The sequence below is a fragment of the Sitophilus oryzae genome, unplaced genomic scaffold, assembly GCF_002938485.1.
Source record: "Sitophilus oryzae breed Bouriz unplaced genomic scaffold, Soryzae_2.0 scaffold_1312_pilon_pilon, whole genome shotgun sequence".
NCBI lineage: Eukaryota > Metazoa > Arthropoda > Insecta > Coleoptera > Curculionidae > Sitophilus > Sitophilus oryzae.
The window spans coordinates 159,524-179,271 of record NW_022145963.1 but is presented as its reverse complement, the minus strand read 5'-3'; the positions used below and the strand labels follow the sequence as shown (position 1 = coordinate 179,271).

General features: G+C 33.9%; 1 protein-coding gene across 1 annotated transcript in view; it reads right to left on the bottom strand.

The window, feature by feature from the left end:
- Window positions 1–19,748, bottom strand: part of LOC115875000 (nose resistant to fluoxetine protein 6-like) — a 98,767-nt gene that overhangs the window by 26,212 nt on the left and 52,807 nt on the right. The window contains exon 11 of the mRNA XM_030890311.1: window positions 8,559–8,701. Within this exon, the coding sequence (XP_030746171.1) occupies window positions 8,559–8,701 (143 nt within the window). The remainder of the gene's footprint in view (window positions 1–8,558; window positions 8,702–19,748) is intronic.

Sequence of the window (19,748 nt, the reverse complement as noted above, 5' to 3'; positions counted from 1 at the left end):
GCGCGTACCTACCACTATTGTTACAGGTTAATTCGTTAAAGAAATATGTTACACAAGTTAAAAACGCTAAAATTTTAATGGTATTACTTGTGCATTATTGGCCTTATAATGTAATTTGTTGGAATTATACCTTCTTTAAATATAATTAGACTTTTTAACGACTTTTAAGTTACCTAGGAAAAAATCTGTGCACGTACCTACCAGTATTTACCAGTTACAGGTTAATTCGTTTTATTAACCAGTTACAGGTTAATTCGTGAAGCAAATGTGTGTTACATATTATTCGTGGTATTATTGGTATTATATTGGAATCAGCTTGGCATTAGTGGGGCATTATATGAGAAATTTTGGTATTTAATTTGTATTTTTGGCATTACTTTGGCATTAGTATACAGACATTTGTCAGCGGTTTACTCCTTGTAGATAATCAAAAAGTTTTTGATAAAAATTTTTTATGTCAGATCATTTCTATGAAAAATTACATTAGATTTTTATTAAAGACGCTGGGTAATTAAAACATTAACTAATAAAGCTTGTCCACTTTAAATAAGGGGTCACGGAATATCCTCCTTGGAGTGTTTGGGTTAAGGGGTGTATAATAAATTAATCGTTGTTTTATAATAAAAACCATAAAACATTTATTTGTGAGTAAAATAATGCAATGGTTGGATATCTCTCCTTTATAATTAGGTGACTAAAAATACACTAAAATAATTAGAAAAAAAATCTTGTACTTATTTAGTAATTACGTCAATATTAATTAATTGACTTTCTAATCTATTCTATTTTATGTACAAATACATTATAAATTGTAAGCATTAAGTAATAAAACACTTTGTGGCCCTCTTATATCGTAAGAGGTTAAAAAAATATACTCCTGGTTACACCCCTTACAGAAAACAGTGTAAGGGGTGTAAATAAATTGTATAATCACTGTTTTTTTAAATAAAAACTATAAAAGATTTCTTATTTGAGAGATTAAAAAAAACAAAACAATGCATTGGTTAAAATAAGTACATTCAATACATATTTATGTGTTATAACATAATATAGCCGTTACTATTATACTATTATTATTAAAATAATATGTGTGTAACATATTTCTTTAACGAATTAACCTGTAACAGACATTTATATGCCCAGTATATTTTTGTTTAACAAACCAATCAGGAAAAATCCAAAACATACCGTTATAGGAGGTATAAGATGATTAAACTTATATAATGACAACTACTTATCGGATAACAAATTAATTACTACTGTCAGCTAGTTCAGCTACTGTCTAGGTAGAATATACCTAGAGTACCTACACCTACCTATGATGTAGGTAGATTAAAGCTTATTTTGACGTTACCTCTCACTTCGGTGTCACAAGCTGAATTTTTCAGGGATGGAAGTACAGTACATGATATGGGGACCCTTATTCCGAAAGTAGTACAAAATTAGACCGGGTAAAAGGGCACTATCATCAAAAAATCGATATATTAATACCACCGTATAGAAAACAAATACTTATTTTTGATCCAGTACACAATAAAGTCTTCGTAGGGAGTATTTTTTATAATTATTTACAAAAAACATTTCCATTAGCGCTTATGACCAAAAAAAAACTTTAAACATGAATAATCATTTCAATCATGCGAAAATTTGGTTTTAAAATAGATTTTTTAATATAACTTTCATTTAACGAAAAACGAAGGCCTAAATGAAAAAAAGAAACAATTTAAAAGTTTCGCTTATGTCTTGACAAGGTATCAAAGCAAACCCATATTTTTTTGCTTTTAAACTAATAAAGATATATCAATAAACAATTAGCGATGTAATGGTTTTTGCGCGCGCTGGCCGACTGCCGCCGCTGCGCCGAGATTTCCTATACCCTTGTATATATGACGTCATGGAGTGGCAAATGTAGCATTTTAATTCGATTTGGGCTCATATAGGATAACAGAAACATTTTCAATGTTAAAAAAGTAAGATGCACAATGCGCGTTTAAATAAAATAGTAGAGATGAGCAAAACTGCGATTTTCCAATCGCAGTTGAAACGGCGATTGTGATTTGTAAATCGCTGCGACTGTAACCTGCGATTGCGATTTTGATATTTTTAAATTGGTACGCTGTAAACTGGGAAGCTCAATCCCAAAATTTTTGAGAAAAAACAGAATAAATAGGGGAATAATTTTTTTAATAAAATCTTACAAAGAAACTGTTGGGTGTTTCGATGCCATATGCCTTTTAAAGTGTTTTTTATTATATTTTTGCTCTGCACACATATTGCACTTAAAATTTTCATCAATTACCAAAAAAAATCAAACCAAACCAAACCACAAATAACTTAGTTTCCTTTTTTAAACATTTTTGATTAGAATAGACCGAATAAATTTAAAAGGGAAAAAAATACATAAAATATTCAAAATATTCGAATGTGCTTTTAGACAGTCTGTAAGTATACTAACGAAAAATTTATTATAAAAAAGGTTGCCGGCAATCTTAATTCAGATAACGAGAAAGAAAAACTGTTTATTTTATCTTTTTTTTCTTTTAAAAACATTTTCTTTATATGTAACTCAAAAGAAGCCGACGCCGACGGCTTTGATACGGCCCGTCCAGTGCAAGTGCAAACTTTCGAACTTTTAAATAAATAAAAGGACAATATCACATTTTATTATATTTCAAATTTCTCAAAAATGAAAAAACTGATTGTAAAGGATGTATTTAAATTAACATAGCAGCCGATCCACAACTGTTAGTATATTCAGAAAATTATATTATATTATGGATTGTTATAAAAATGTTTATAATAATATAATATACATATAACAAAATATAATAAAGAGAAAGACTGTTTCTTTTTCGTGCTCTATGTCTTCTAGTAAATAAAGGATAAAAATAGATAATTTTTTATAATTTGAATCCAAAACTGTCCTTGAATGAATTATTTTACCTGAATCATTACCTGGGAGTAACTGTAACTATAATTAGTCATAACCGAAAACAAGAATTTTTTAACCTTCTAAATCCATAATTATATTATAAATCTAAAACTATTATCAAAATTTAAAACTAAAAAATTATACATAATATATATTATGCGGTATATAAACATATATAAACCTATTTTCCAACGCTTCATAAAAATTACGGGGCCCTGATTGCGAATGTGATTTTGCGATCTAGTCTAGGCCGGTGTGTTGGGAGCTGCGAACGAAAATCACAATCGCCGCTCTTCGTTGGCGTGCCCACTCCCGATGCCGCGCCGCCGGTGCCAACGAAAATCGGAATCGCAATGCTGGGATGAGCTGCGATTTTCGTTCAGCTCCTCGTTCGCCTGCCCACTGCCGTGTTGATGACGCGCCGTCGCCAGCCGGTGCGTACGAGAATCGCAATATTGCGATTTTCGTTCCCAGCTCATCGTTCGGCTTCTCAGTAGAGATGGGCGGTTATTGGTAAAAAACCGGTTATAGGTTAACCGGGATTATCTTTAAAAAATAATAACTTGACAAAATTAACCGACACAAATTAACCGGTTATTCAAATAACCTAACCTAGCAAAACTAAATATTTAGTTTTCCTATAGGTTTACTTACCTCTACACTCCATAGATCTACTTCAAATTTAGATAACAAACTTAGTTAAATCGCATGATTAAATAGAGATTGTAGCAATGTAAGTATGTATATGTACAAAATGAATTTAAATAAAAATGCTAACCTCACTTTTTGAGTAGACATTGATATGATATTAAAACTAGTAATTACTTAACGTTCAAATAAACTACACAACTCACAAGTTCTACAATCTACAACCAAGTTATTTTAATCAAATACCAAAGAAAAATAAGGAGACTGAATGAATAGATAATGAAAGATTATCTTCATTCATTACTTGAACTTTAATTTTGTATTCTTTAGTCTAAGCTTCAAGAGAGACTTCAAACTACAAATAAAATATATTTACGGTGAAACGTGGGTGAAACTGGGCGAAACCATGGAAGACTTTTGAAGAACCGTTGAAAATCCGTTAAAGTCGGTTAAAATTTAAATATAGAATTTAGAGAATCTATTTGAAGTTAGGTTCGTATCACTTGGCTAGCTGGTGGCTAGTAGTAGTCTATGCCATTAGTACTTTGTTTTACGGCCTGACCTGTCAGGGCCATTTGGCCGTTGTTTTGATTATTATCATCAGGGTTCGCCTGATGCCTGATTTAATTTTGACATTTGATGTTTGATGTCATATATTTTCGTTTTGGGAGCGGGAGCGGGATCTCCCGTTATCGTCGTAATATCTGGAAGATCCGTGCCGTTCGCTTCTTCGAAATTTACGATTCAAACAGCTAATATTTAATTGTTACTTGTTTTAAACAAGTACGATTTTTTAAAAAATAACCGGCTATAGGTTATTGAACGTAATGCAAGGTTATTAGGTTAACTGGTGAAAAAAAACTACCTTTAAATAACCGGTTATTTTAGAGAAAATACCGGTTATTCAAAAAACCGGTTACTTTTGCCCATCTCTACTTCTCAGTGCCGTGTCGATGCACCGCCGGTGCAAACGAAAATCGCAATGCTGTGATTTTCGTTCGCAGCTCTTCGTTCGCGTGCCCACTGCGATTGCAAATCGCAACTGGTGTAATATTGGTTGCCTAAAAATCCAAAGTAGGCAGATATATGTTTCAATCGCAAGTCGCAGTTTGTTATGGAAAGGAATCACAGGTTGCGATTGCGAATTTACAATCGCTGCAATTAAATCGCAGTTTGCGATTTTCTGCTCATCTCTATAAAATAGTAGTGTTAACACGGCATTTAACTCTAATACATAGGATGATTCAATATTACACTGACAACGCGGCATTTAACTATAACCTATGATGATTCAATATTGAAAATTAGTTATGTTATTACTTATGTTATTAGTTATACTATAAAAATTAGTATGTTAAAATTCAATGGCTGAAAAACTTGAAGACCTAGGAAGGTGAGTCTTGGTTTTGGTCATCATGAGATTGCATTTTGCTCATCACTACTCGCTAAAGCCCATACTCACTATGCGTTCATGTGGTTCGTCGATGCGGTGCGTTGTTCGGGGGTTCGCAGAGAAGTCGGTTTTAGGACAAACCATCAAAATAAATATCAGTGTTGTCGCACAGTGGAAAATTTTCCTAATGAACTAACGAATCGTATTGACAAACAGTTTTAACGCATTATGAGTATGATAACTAAATTAAACACATCGTCGAAACACATCGACGAACCGCATCTTACCCATTATGCGTTCATGGACTTAAGTCTGTACGCCACTAGTGTGTGACTGGGTCCGCCGCCGCCACAGAGTGAATCGACTCAATGCAATATGCTGGACAGTCAGCAATTATGCAAAAGTTCTAACTTGAGACATTTATTTGAACCAATGCAATGTGTCCTAGAAACTTCAAATTTGTTAAAAATTTCCCACTTATCCTAAAACTTAATGAACTTTTTATCATATTTTTATTCTATAGGAATTATGACCTTACGATTTGTCCATTTCCTTGTAGAATGTAGAATGTAGAATGTTTAGGAGGGGAGTTAATCACCGCGACCTTATAGATCTATTGTATGTTCCCCTTTCTTGAGTTATAACGAGTTATAACTCATCATACAGTCTCAGGGCTTTAAGAAAAGCCAGTATCTGAGACGGCTCCACAGAGGCCAGCTCTCCATCCTCGACATCAGACGTACCAAGGTTCATGGCACGAATGGTCGTCGTTTCGGCGCACTCAGTGATAAGGTGTTCTGGTGTTTCTCCATTTTCCCCACAAAATCTGCATTCGCCGTTGTTTCTCAGTTTCAACCTACTGAGGTGTTCGTTGAGGAGACAGTGTCCTATTAGAAACCCCGTGACAATCCGAAGATTGTTTTTACTTAAATCAAGGAAAACCTTTGATTTCTCGGTCATAAGTTCTAAGGAACTTTTTCGAGTGTCTTAGACCGTTGGAGGATACCCATTCCAAGTTACGGATGGAGTCTTCCAGATGCTTCAGTTCCGCTTTCAGTTGGTTCCCGTTTGGAAAACAGAACGGTTCTGGTCCAGTTCGTGGAGTGTTCGCTCCTTTTCTAGCTAGATCATTTGCTTTTTCATTGCCTTTTATCCCTTGGTGAACAGGCACCCAGAGTAGGAGGACTTTATTTTCTTTGCCTAATTTGTTGAGCTTCTCTAGGAATTCTTTGACCAACTTCAAATTGATGGTTACTGAGTTGATCGCGTTAAGTGCTGCTTGACTATCGGATAGGATGGCAATTTCCTGTTTTCGATAGTTCCTATCTAAGATAAATTGTACGCATCTTTCGATAGCGCAAATTTCTGCCTGAAGGATACTGGGGTAGGTGCCCATTGGTTCGGAGTATTCAGTTTTCGGTCCAAATACTCCTATCCCTGTCCCTGCTTTGGTTTTGAAAGCATCAGTATACCACGTGATGGTATGGTCTTTTATATGCTGAGTAAGCGTTTCTTTCTTCCAATCCTTTTTAATACCCAATACTACAGTGAGGTGTTTCTCAAAGTTGTAAATTCTTGGTATGTCATCCACTGGAAGTTGGAGAAGTGGAATTTTCTTTTTGAGGGTGTTCCAAGCCCCTGACCTGAAAATTCTCCGAGTACTGTTTCCGTCAGTAACCATTCTAATCATTGTCGCATTGGCATAACTACCGACGACAATGTGCAGTGGTGTTAGGCCTAGAATGACCTCCATTGCTGCTGTTGGACATGTTCTCATGGCACCTGTGATGCAGATACAGTACTCTGTACTTTGCACAGGTTTTGCCTTGCTGTACGTTGCTCTAGTTTTGTACCAAGCAACTGCTCCATAAGTAATCATCGGTCTTACCATCATGGTATACATCCAGCGCAAAATGTTAGGGGCGCAGCCCCACCTATTTCCCGCCAGTCATCTGCATATCATGAGAGCCTTTGTGGCTTTGCTGGTAATGTTCTTAATATGCCTGTTCCAGAGAAGTTTACTATCCAGGGTTATTCCCAGATATTTCACTTCCTGTGATGGCAGTATTTCTTTTCCATCTAGATGGATTCTTTTCAAGTTTTTCAAACTTCGCTTTCTAGTGAATGGCACTACTGCGGTTTTATCTGAGTTAATACTCAGTCCGACAGTCCTGTAACATCTCTCAGCGATGCGGAGTCCTCTTTGGATAATATCACACAAGGTGCCTTCATGTTTGCCCCGTGCAATGATGACTATGTCATCTGCGTACCCTATGCAGTGTATTCCCGCTAGAGTTAATTCTTCCAGTTGTTCATCCACTACCAAGCTCCACAGTAGGGGGGAGGTCACTCCACCTTGTGGAGTCCCTTGCGTTGTTTTAACAACTACAGTTTTGGTACCTATCTCAGCCTCTGCTGTTCGTGTTGAGAGCATTTCCCAAAACCAGCGAATTATCGTACTGTTCACCCCTCTTGTTTCAAGAGATCGCTTGACCACCTTGTGAGGTATATTGTCAAACGCCCCTGCAATGTCCAAGAAGGCACAAAGTGCTGTTTCTTTGCTATCCAGGCTTGCCTGTATTAGCTCAGTTAACTGGTAAGTAACAGTAAAGTAAGGTTGGAAATATGGTAAGCCTTAAGCTTAAAACCAAAGAGAACTGGAATCACATTAATGACTATATTAAAGGTATAATGTCGGAGAAAGAAAAGAATGAGAAAGAAGAAAAGTAAAAGTAACGAGGGAAAAAAATGAAGAAAGTAATACCGGCACTTACTTGCGTCGATATCCACGGACGGGACCAGTAAGTGTGGCAGGAACAGAGGAGATGGGTTTAGTAGGTCGGATACCTCCCAGAGTGGGGGCACCAACCCGACACTATCCAGGCACTAAGACCGCCTTATGGGCCAAAGCCTGAATGTCTTCCAACAGATTCCCAAACTTCTTTAAAAAAATAGACCTACCAAAAATAGATTAGCCTTAACAGCACAAAGGAGACGCTAACTTAACAAATTTACACAGGAGTGTTTTTACCATATAAGTTCTGATAGCAAAATCTCACAAAAATGTTCTTCGTCCATTTTATTCCTCATTCATCTCAATTTTGAAATAAGTAAATTTTTATTAAAAAATATACAAAATATAATATTTATATGGCCCGTAAGTTTAAAATACTTTAATAATTATTATGCACACTTAATAAATTAATATTCTAATTTATACAATGATTAATTATTTTCTCTTTCTTAATAAAATATTTTGAAGTATCATTATAGGTGATTCCAAGGCTAGCGTCCAAAGAATAGAAAGAAGTACTGTTAATACATAAGCCGAAATAAATTCATTGATCTGAAAAAATATAGAAATTTTAGCATTTTTTATATTATATACAAGAAGACTGGTAGTTGAAAATGAACAATTCAAATGTTATTGATATTTTATAAAGAATAACATAGGCGAATTCATAAATTGCAAATGTATGTATTTTCAGATTTATAAAATACAAATAAAAACGCAATCTTGTTTACTGATACCAAAGTTTCAATAGTCTTAAGATTATTAAAAATAAAAAGTATTTGAATACTTACAATAACTCCTTCGGTTAAGACTAACTTGGTTCTTAATCTGAAAACTGTATAGCTTATTGGAAACGCGTGTGTAAGGTACATACAAAATGTAAGTCTGTTCAATAATTGGAATGGTTTTAATGTTAATATTTTGGTTATAATTCCTAAAAGAAAAAAAGTACATTTTTTTAAACAATATACAATATGAAAACAAAAATAACAATTACAAAAAATTAAGGGATTATTTTATTTTTCCAACTTTATTTGGAACGAAGTAACCAAATGTTTATATTTGTCGTAATGGAATTGAGATACGATACAATACCAACTAAAATAAATAACACTGACGGTTGACTGTTTACGACTGATTGAAGCTAGTGATAGGAATACCGGTTCCACATTAGTCGCGTTACAATAGCGACAGTTCCAGAGAAATACCGCGACAAATATCGCGATTTTGTAACCGATGCTCAAAGTGTCGTTGTTTCCGCCTTTGTGGTATTTCTGGTTACTGTACCTACTCCTCTCCCTGCCGTTATTTCTGTGTTTGTGCAAATTCACATAAACAATAACAATTCATAACCCTCCACCCAAATTTGTAAACAATAAACAACATCCAGATGGCTAGAAGAATTTAGTTATGTTAGCTTTTAATTTTGAAAATACAACTTATTCGAGATACCTACGCCATATGCTAAATTTCTTTATCTACGTGTATGTTTTTATCTATACGTATATTCCTTATTGGTGGAAAAGTTAGAAGTAAAATGTTAATGTCAAATAATCAAAATAAACTCAGTCTTACTTTATTTACGTATGTTAGTAAAATGTAATTCTCTTTCTTTGCAGACTATATAACTCTAATTGGGGTTATACAGGGTGTCCCAGAAATAAGTGCAAGTATTTTAACTGGTAGTATATTTCGGCTTCAGAAACACGCCTATGAGGTATATTTTGCAAAAAAAAAAGGATTTTTTTGCAAAAAATTGTTGAATTCTTTTTAGTTTTACGTTAAATACATAATTTCTTAATAGCATGGCAACATAGGTAGTAGCTTAAATTTACATGAAAAAATCCAGAAAATATCCAGTGATACCCAGAATTTTAACAAAAAATCATTTTTTTGGAAATTTTCAAAGTAAAATAACTCGGTTATTTTGGACTTGTTCGAAAAACGGTAAAGAGAAAAAATGTTTTTTTGACCAGATCTACCACACCTTAAAATACTTGCACTTATTTCTGGGACACCCTGTATGTTTAATTTTTTAAATCGAAAGTAGGTTTACAAATTTCCTTTTTTTCGGTCTTGTTTTTTCTTATTTTTGTAAAAGTGTTTATTTATAAATATCTAATTTGCCGAACATACATTACTCGCTGACGAGTATTTGACACGCATCAAGAAGATGGTTGCGCAAGACGTTTTCTTTCATGAGCTTTTCTGTAACTGAAAAGTCCTATACACGATTTTATCTCTCTTCTGCGCTCCGGACATTCAAATATCTCATTACTTTGGTGCCACTTTACTGTTTGGTTGTCGCTGTTAACTGAGTTTACAATTCTTCTCCATTGTGTTCTATTGTGCGTTGCTTCTTCCCACTCATTCTACATGTTTATCCCCTTTAAGTTTTCGTGTAAAATATCTTTGTACCTTTTGAGTTGTCCATCCGGTTCTTTGAGTTGTCCACCCGGTCCTCTTGCTATCTACAAGCTCACCGTAAGGCAGAGATTTTGGTAGGCGGTTTTCTTGCATTCTGCATACGTGACCAGCCCATCTTAAGGGGGATTTTGTAAACATGACTTCAACGCTCTCGCAGTTAGCTTATTTAAGGACCGATACGTTTGAGACATGGTGGAACCATTTGATTCTAAAGAGTTGTCTAAGGTGTCTCTGTTGCAACTTGTTTAATGCTTTCATGTGTCGGCGGTACAGTACCCAGGTTTCGCTTCCGGACAGCATGGTAGGGAATATTATCGCTCGGTACACTGCAAGTTTCGTTTTTGTGCTTAAGTCATGATTGTAGAAAACCCTGTCTTTTAATTTCCAGAATGCTCTTGAGGCGCTGCTAATCCTGTGCTGAATTTCGGAGTCGATATTGGATATGGATTTTCCGAAATAAAACTGCCGAGGTAATTGAATTCCGCTACATATTCCAATAGTTCTTCTCCGATTTTTATAACATTGTTGTGATCTTCCGGGCGAGTGCACATGATTTTAGTTTTATCAATGTTCAGCTTAAGACCCAAAGCTTCGTATGTCCAGGTATATGTGTTCAACATTTCTTGTAATTGCTGTAACGTTTTTGCAACTAGAGCGCAGTCATCAGTGTATTGGACTACTGTGATGAATTTTATATGTATTTTTACCCTGAGGTTTGGTTTGGTTGCGACCGCCGGCCGTCGTATCTGTATCGAATGCCCAATCCTCTTTCCTGTAGTTTGCTGTCCACTATAATGGAGAGCACTGCCATTAATATATTGAATAGAAGAGGCGCTGAGATACATCCCTGCTTAACTCCTGTATTTGTTAGGAAGGGATCACTCAGTAATCCATGATGTGACATTCTTGACTTGTTGTTCTTATGGAGGCTTTTACATACTGCAATAAATTTGTTGGATACTCCGAACTTTTTCATAATTGCCCAAAGTGCATCCCTATTTACGGAATCGAAGGCTTTTGTTAGGTCGATGAATGCAACATAAAGTTTACACTGCTGCTCTTTTACTTTTTCCTGTAGTTGGCGGATGGAGAATATGGAATCGACAGTGCCGCGGTTGGTGCGAAAACCCGTTTGCGATTCTGGTAGGATTTTTTCTATGTATTTTTTGTTGGCGGTTTGACATAATTTTTGCAAGAATTTTTCCTCCGATAACCAGTAGTGAAATTCCCCGGTAGTTTGCGCAGTCTGATGCAATTCCTTTGTTCTTAAATATATTCACTATATTCCTCCAGCAGTCGCCCGACCACTGACACTGGAGCGAAGTACGTCGCGGTATAGGTCGTTACCAGTTACATCTCTTCGCAACAGACGAAGCGGTCGATATCGCGCGACGCTATGTACCAGTTCCAGTTACTACTATTCGCGACCATAGGCTCCAGCAGTCGCGCGACCACTGACACTGGAGCGAAGTCCATCGCAGTATAGGTCATTACCAGTTACATCCCTTCGCGACAGACAAAGCGGCCGAGATCAGGCGACGCTATGTACTTACCAGTTCCAGTGCTCTTGACAAAAGCTCATGACAGAAGACGCCTTGCGTAACTATCTTCTGATGCGTGTCAAATACTCGTCAGCGAGTAATGGCAGTAACTAAGTAACCAGTTCCAGATACTACTGTTCGCGACCGACGAAAACTCGACGCTACGCTCCAGTAGTCGCGCGACGTTACAAAAAAATTCACAGGTTTTGCAACATGCGCAACCATGCCCCTATAGGGCGTATAATATAAGGCGTATTGAAAATACCAGATACACGGTCGGCGGTTGTCGGCAATCACCTGTTTTTACATTTTATATTAATTTGTGACGTCATTTGGAAGAGCTCAATAGAAATATAAAGAACTAAACCTTGTTTGGAAAGCAATTTGACATTCGTGAAGTCACCACTCCGGCAGTCTATGGTGCGTCCAGACCTGACGAGCCGAGCGCGAGACGAGAGCGGGACAAGAGCGAGACAAGAGCGAGACGAGAGCGAGACATTTTCTATCCATTTTTTACGCCAACCTGCCACGAGACAAGCCGAGTGGGATCATAGTGAAAGAAAGCCAAACACATATTAAATTGCAATTGAATATAACAAACGATGGCCAAATAATAACGCATACAGTAATAAATTTTTGTATCTTTAATATGATATTCGGTCTTTAACATTGTATTCATCGTCTGTTTTCCCCCTTTTGGCTGTTTTCCCCTTTATCCCTTACACGATGTTTTTTACATAATACGTTTTTTTACGGTTTTAGATCAAAATGTTAAATAAAAAAGTTATTGGTAAGTAGTACTTATAGTATATAGTACTACTGTATAGAGTATACAGGGTAATTCAAAAAAAGTGTTGCGGATATAACATATTTTCTAATGGGAATACCCTATTTTTTATTTTATTATTGGGTTATACATACGTACAATACGGTAACTTTTCTTGCCATTTTTTGATATTATATATCTAAAATTAATAGATGTTGTAATAATTCAATTTGTTTAAAGAAATTTTGGATTTCGGTAGGGTGGTAAAAATTATCAGTGACATAAAATTTGTAAATTCTATCAGAAAAATTCACAGTCCTTTACAAAGATGCAACCGGGGGGGCATTGAAAATGATGAATAAAAACGTAAAAATATGATTAGTGTTAATATGAGTGTATTACATACATATGTTTAAATAACGAACTTAACAAAAAACAACAGATTTAAAGATTCACTGAAAAAGTAGTAATGTTAAAATTAAATAAAACATTATCAATAATAATTATGCGATCGCACCTATCCGTAAAACAAGCAAGCAAAAAAAAGAATTCTTACGGAAAGTTACACTTTACGATATAATTTTTTAACTGTTAAAGGCAAACCCCATTTAAACACAAAACTTTTTTAATACCTACTACTGTATCTAAAAGACTTTTTTTTAAATTACTAAATTCTTAGCCACGCTTCTGTTTTTCTTGGCTGTTGTGCGTCACATCACAGATTAACAGGCCCACGTTTGCACCACAAGGCGATGCTGCAGACCACTAGGTAGACCGGTCGTAGAAATTTATGTCATACAACTTGTAGTCAATCTACACAAATATTATCAAAAAACTTTTTTTCTTTTAAAATGTGTTCAGATTTTGTAAAAAGTATAAGTCAAAATCGCAAAACTTAAATTTGATATGAGTTTCTTAGTTTTTAACTAATATAGTAGCGAATTACAAAAATTCCTTTTCAATGAAAATTAATGAGTTAAATAAAATAATTTAATAAATTACTAGCTTTTTCTCGCGACTACGTTCGCGTTACACCTCGGCGTGATGGATGCAACAAAAAAAACCTTTGAGCTTTTATATATGTATGGATTAATTATTTTTCCAACATATTTTACTTTGCAAATTTTTATAAATATTCAGACTCGCCAATATCGTACTCCACCGTGTCCAGCCTGTTTAGCCAAACGTAGGCCGATTCCTCTTCGGCGGCGTCGTGACCCTGGCCGAAGGAAGAGTCTTGAAGACGCTCATCCGCGCATAGGAATAAGTTGACTGCGTAGCGTATTGCGTATTAATCGATTCTGAAACTTTCTATCTCGTGTATAACATGTTACGCAAGTTTATTATTTTAATCTCGATTTTAATAGATAAATGTGTGAAATGCCACCTGAATATCTTCCGCCATGACATGTTTTTACTTTTTTGTTATGGTAAAGTGATTTGTATAAACTTTATTCAATAACGTATATTTTCCTCCATTTGTGATTTTTTAATTTTAAGCGAAAATTAAGTATAACATTTTAGGAAAAAGAAACACTGTAATATTTAAAAGAATAAGAAGAAATTAGTCTTATTTTGAAAGGAAAATATAGAAAAAACTCTTTCTATAGAAAAAGTCTTTATACTAACCAGAATCCGGTGACATATACGCGGTCTCACCGGAAACATTACTTATTACTTCGCATAACTTGAAGAATATCTACTTTTAATAATGAACACTTCAGAAATACACCAGTAAAAACATTTATTATTTGAGATTAAAACTCGAATTAAATTATAAATATTAGTTACCTATGTTGTTATAGCTTTTATAGGCCTGTTTAACGACTTAATAAGTTACCTAGCGAAAAAATCTGTGCGCGTACCTACCACTATTGTTACAGGTTAATTCGTTAAAGAAATATGTTACACAAGTTAAAAACGCTAAAATTTTAATGGTATTACTTGTGCATTATTGGCCTTATAATGTAATTTGTTGGAATTATATCTTCTTTAAATATAATTAGACTTTTTAACGACTTTTAAGTTACCTAGGAAAAAATCTGTGCACGTACCTACCAGTATTGTTACAGGTTAATTCGTGAAACAAATGTGTTACATATTATTCGTGGTATTAGTGGTATTATATTGGAATCAGCTTGGCATTAGTGGGGCATTATATGAGAAATTTGGTATTTAATTTGTATTTTTGGCATTACTTTGGCATTAGTATACAGACATTTGTCAGCGGTTTACTCCTTGTAGATAATCAAAAAGTTTTTTGATAAAATTTGCTTTTCATGTCAGATCATTTCTATGAAAAATTACATTAGATTTTTATTAAAGACGCTGGGTAATTAAAACATTGACTAATAAACCTTGTCCACTTTAAATACGGGGTCACGAAATATCCTCCTTGGAGTGTTTGGGTTAAGGGGTGTATAATAAATTAATCGTTGTTTTATAATAAAAACCATAAAACATTTATTTGTGAGTAAAATAATGCAATGGTTGGATATCTCTCCTTTATAATTGGGTGACTAAAAATACACTAAAATAATTAGAAAAAAAATCTTGTACTTATTTAGTAATTACGTCAATATTAATTAATTGACTTTCTAGTCTATTTTATTTTATGTACAAATATATTATTAAATTTTAAGCATTAAGTAATAAAACACTTTGTGCCCTCTTATATCGTAAAAGGTTACGAAATATACTCCTGGTTACACCCCTTACAGAAAACAGTGTAAGGGGTGTAAATAAATTGTATAATCACTGTTTTTTATAATAAAAACTATAAAATATTTCTTATTTGTGAGATTAAAAAAACAAAACAATGCATTGGTTAAAATAAGTACATTCAATACTGTTTTCAATTGTTAATTCAATAATGTGTTATAACATAATATAGCCATTACTATTATACTATTATTATTAAAATAATATGTGTGTAACATATTTCTTTAACGAATTAACCTGTAACAGACATTTATATGCCCAGTATATTTTTGTTTAACAAACCAATCAGGAAAAATCCAAAACCTACCGTTATAGGAGGTATAAGACGATTAAACTTATATAATGACAACTACTTATCGGATAACAAATTAATTACTACTGTCAGCTAGTTCAGCTACTGTCTAGGTAGAATTTACCTAGAGTACCTACACCTACCTATGATGATGTAGGTAGATTAAAGCTTATTTTGACGTTACCTCTCACTTCGGTGTCACAAGCTGAATTTTTCAGGGATGGAAGTACAGTACATCACAGTACATGATATGGGGACCCTTATTCCGAAAGTAGTACAAAATTAAACAGGGTAAAAAGGCACTATCATCAAAAATCGATATATTAATACCACCGTATAGAGAAAACAAATACTTATTTTTTGATCCAGTACAGAATAAAGTCTTCGTAGGGAGTAATTTTTTATAATTATTTACAAAAAAACATTTCCATTAGCGCTTATGACCAAAAAAAAACTTTAAACATGAATAATCATTTCAATCATGCGAAAATTTGGTTTAAAAATAGAGATTTTTTTTTAATATAACTTTCATTTAACGAAAAACGAAGGCCTAAATGAAAAAAAGAAACAATTTAAAAGTTTCGCTTATGTCTTGACAAGGTATCAAAGCAAACCCCATATTTTTTGCTTTTAAACTAATAAAGATATATCAATAAACAATTAGCGATGTAATGGTTTTTGCGCGCGCTGGCCGACTGCCGCCGCTGCGCCGAGATTTCCCATACCCTTGTATACCTATATGACGTCATGGTGTGACAAATGTAGCATTTTAATTCGATTTGGGCTCCCTTATATAGGATAACAGAAACATTTTCAATGTTAAAAATTATAATACATACGGTGTACGATTTAAAAATTTGAGATTACTTAATTTTAAATGGTCGAAATTTATAAATCAAAGCTAATATCTCGCAGTCGAGCGGGCCTACCAAAAACACGTCCAGACTTTCTAGCTTTCTTTGACCGGCCGTTGGAAAACCGACAGGGGACGGATAGCAACGAGGCTCCGTGGGTTGACTCGCGACGCTCTCGCGAGACTCATCCACACAGCGAATTTGGAATGTCTCGCGCGCGTCTCCCCAGGTTAGGACGCACCATCGTATCGCTGATCGCCATTCGCAAATATATTCCAGGTACGTATGGTGAACAAGTGAACCGTTCGCAACGTTAAATAATTTTGATATTTAATTTTTATCGTGATGGCTTTTTATGAAAGTGTATACATAGAATTAATTGCATTAATTTGCAATAGCACTTCGAACCCACAGTTTTGTTATGGAGCCAGATTAAACCAATCAGGATAAGTATTATGTTACCGTAAAAGCCCGAATATTGGTTAAACGTAGAGTTGCCCACGCAGGAGCCCGAAATATACCAAAAAGTGGGTAAGTTTCGGTTAAGTTTAGATTAGGTCTATATTTTTATTAATTCAAAACCAACTAAAACCTAATTCTAATCTAACATAAACTCGCCCCTTCTTTTGCATATTTCCGGCTATTACTTGGGTATTCCTAGGTTTAACTAATATTCGAACTTACGGTGTAAATTTATGGAGGGCCCATAAATTTAAATTCGCCGTACAACAAAATTTCACCAATTTTTTCAATAAAAATTAAAAGTTAAATATGTCCAATTAATATGGAATATTATACCTATACATGCTTTTAAACATTTTCTACCATTATATTTTGATAGTTGAGTTTTTGAAATTATTTGTTAGCTTCTTAAACAAAACAGACCCATAATAATTCAAATCTTTATCATCCAAGACTTTCAAGAATTATGAAGTAATCTCACGTCAAATTTTTTTTAAATTATTGCATCCCTTAAGTATTTGCAAAGTTAACAAAAATATTTCTTTGCATACCTTGCAATTAATATATTTGGTCTAATTTATCAGTTCTGCATCATATCCGAAATTCAGATTGTGTGTGACACAACGAAGAGTGAGCGTGCAACGTGAAAGACAAAAAAATGGCAAGTAAAAAAAATGTAAAATTTTAATTACTAATTACACAGTTCTTCCCTTGAGTTCTTCTGCCTAAAATCTATATTGCCTTCCCTAAGATTTTAAATATAAATGATTGAAACTCATATCAAGTTTACCACAATTTAAACTTAAGATAATTGTTTAATTATTAAATCCATAATTATATTAAAAAATAACACTCACGAAGTTAATAAATATTAACTATTTCTAGTTAATCATTTAATAATTATTCTGATAAAAACAAGCTGGATTTTTTATTTTAGAAATCATACAGGCTATAATCATTAATATGACTATATGTATTAACAATACTTAAATTAAAATTTATTTGAAGGAATGCTACTTGAAGTATTAACTCGGAATAATTATTAAAAACTGCTCATCGCGTTATCGATGTCGGCGTCTTCTAACTGTTGTCTTTCAGATAATGCAGATTTTAATATGCGATTTGTGTTTTTTTTTATTGGATTTTTTTTACATATTTGGTATACTCTATGAAGTGCTCATGTCCATTTTTCAATTATTAAAGTGTCTATTTATATACATTTAAAATTAATTAATTAGTGTATAATAATTGAATTATGGGTTTGTTTATTTTTTATGAAATGTATATTTTTTTTCTATTAAAATAAACATAGCTTTACTTAAAAAATCGCTAGCTAGCCATTTTTAAATACAGGCTGTTAATTAAGTATCTGGCCAACTTCAGAAGGTGATTCTTTGTGCTTTTACGGTAAAAAGTTAATATAAACATGTGTCCGGAAGTGCATAATTTTAAAGATACAGGGTGTCAAGTCCTAATAGACATTTTTATTAATATTTCAAAGATCCGTTGGCCGATTTTGTTGAAATTTGGCCGTGTTGTGAATTTTGATAAGTTAGCACTAATTAAATGATAATAATTATTATTTACAACAATATTCAAACGGTAAAAACTTATCAACTTATCCCAATAAATATTTGACAACGCCTTGGATTCATTTGTTTTAACGCCTGTTGGCGGTGGAAACCATGCAAGCTTTTTCTTTGTCCTAAGTTGATAATTAAAAAAATAATAATCATATAAATTATTAATTAGTCTAAATTTATTATTTATGTGATTCTACTCTTTCTCGTATAATTTGCCCCTTGTTTCTCATACGGAAATAGTTATTAAATATTTATTTTGATTAAATAGCCTTTTTGATTAAAATAGCCAAACTGTACCTAACAACCCATGCCTTGACATATTTTCTTTTAAAATAATATCGTTTTCTTTATCCGCCGGTCCAGACTCGACCTTGCCCTATTCGCTCATCAACGCCGGCTCTATCAACTTAAGTACGTGTTGACAGGCAGATTATTGAACCCATGTTGCTTCTAGCATGTCGTTTTTTCAAAGATGGGTCCCATATAAACGCGGCCAGAAGTATTTTCAATACTAAAATACAGCTCCAAAATCGCATTATTCAAATACCGACGCATCACTAATTGAAGCATGCTTTTAGACGAACTAACAAGGGGATTAGGACTAACAAGTATGCTTTTAGACGTTAACACGATAGTTCTACCGGTTTGGCTTTTGATAGCGAAGTAGATCACTAAATAAACAGGGACATAATGCATAATAGTATGGGATAATTTTTAGTATTGAAAATACTTCTGGCCGCGTTTATATGGGACCCATCTTTGAAAAAACGACATGCTAGAGCCGACATGGGTTCGATAACCTGCCTGTCAACACGTCGATAGTTTAGCCGGCGTTAGGAATATGGAATAGGGCAAGGATTTTCGAAGGCCGAAATGAGGTAGAGGTCGTAAATAAAATGATTCATAATGTTAAAATACGCTTAGAAGTGTTAAAATTAATTAAAATCTGTTAGGTTTAAGATATTGGTGAGTACTTTTTGAGTTTTAAGTCAGGTATGTAGGCGAGAGAAATATTATGTGACTTCTTCGATTGTATAAGCCGTGAAGCTAATAGGGTGTGTGTTATATTTCATGAATATTTCATTTTATTTTGTTCGTTTCCGAAGATAGGTACGTGTTAAATAAAACAACTAAAAATAAAAGTAAGAAGTGTTGCGTATGTTAAAATAAACCGAAAAACCTGTTTACTGGAAAATGAAAGTGTGTTTCAATTAGAGATACAAGAATTACAAACAAGGGTTATCTGTTATAAAACAAGTGAAAAATAAAAAAGGTAAGTACCTACTTAGTGAAGTAGTGGAGCTTTTTTACTATTCGTATATGTATAATAATAGA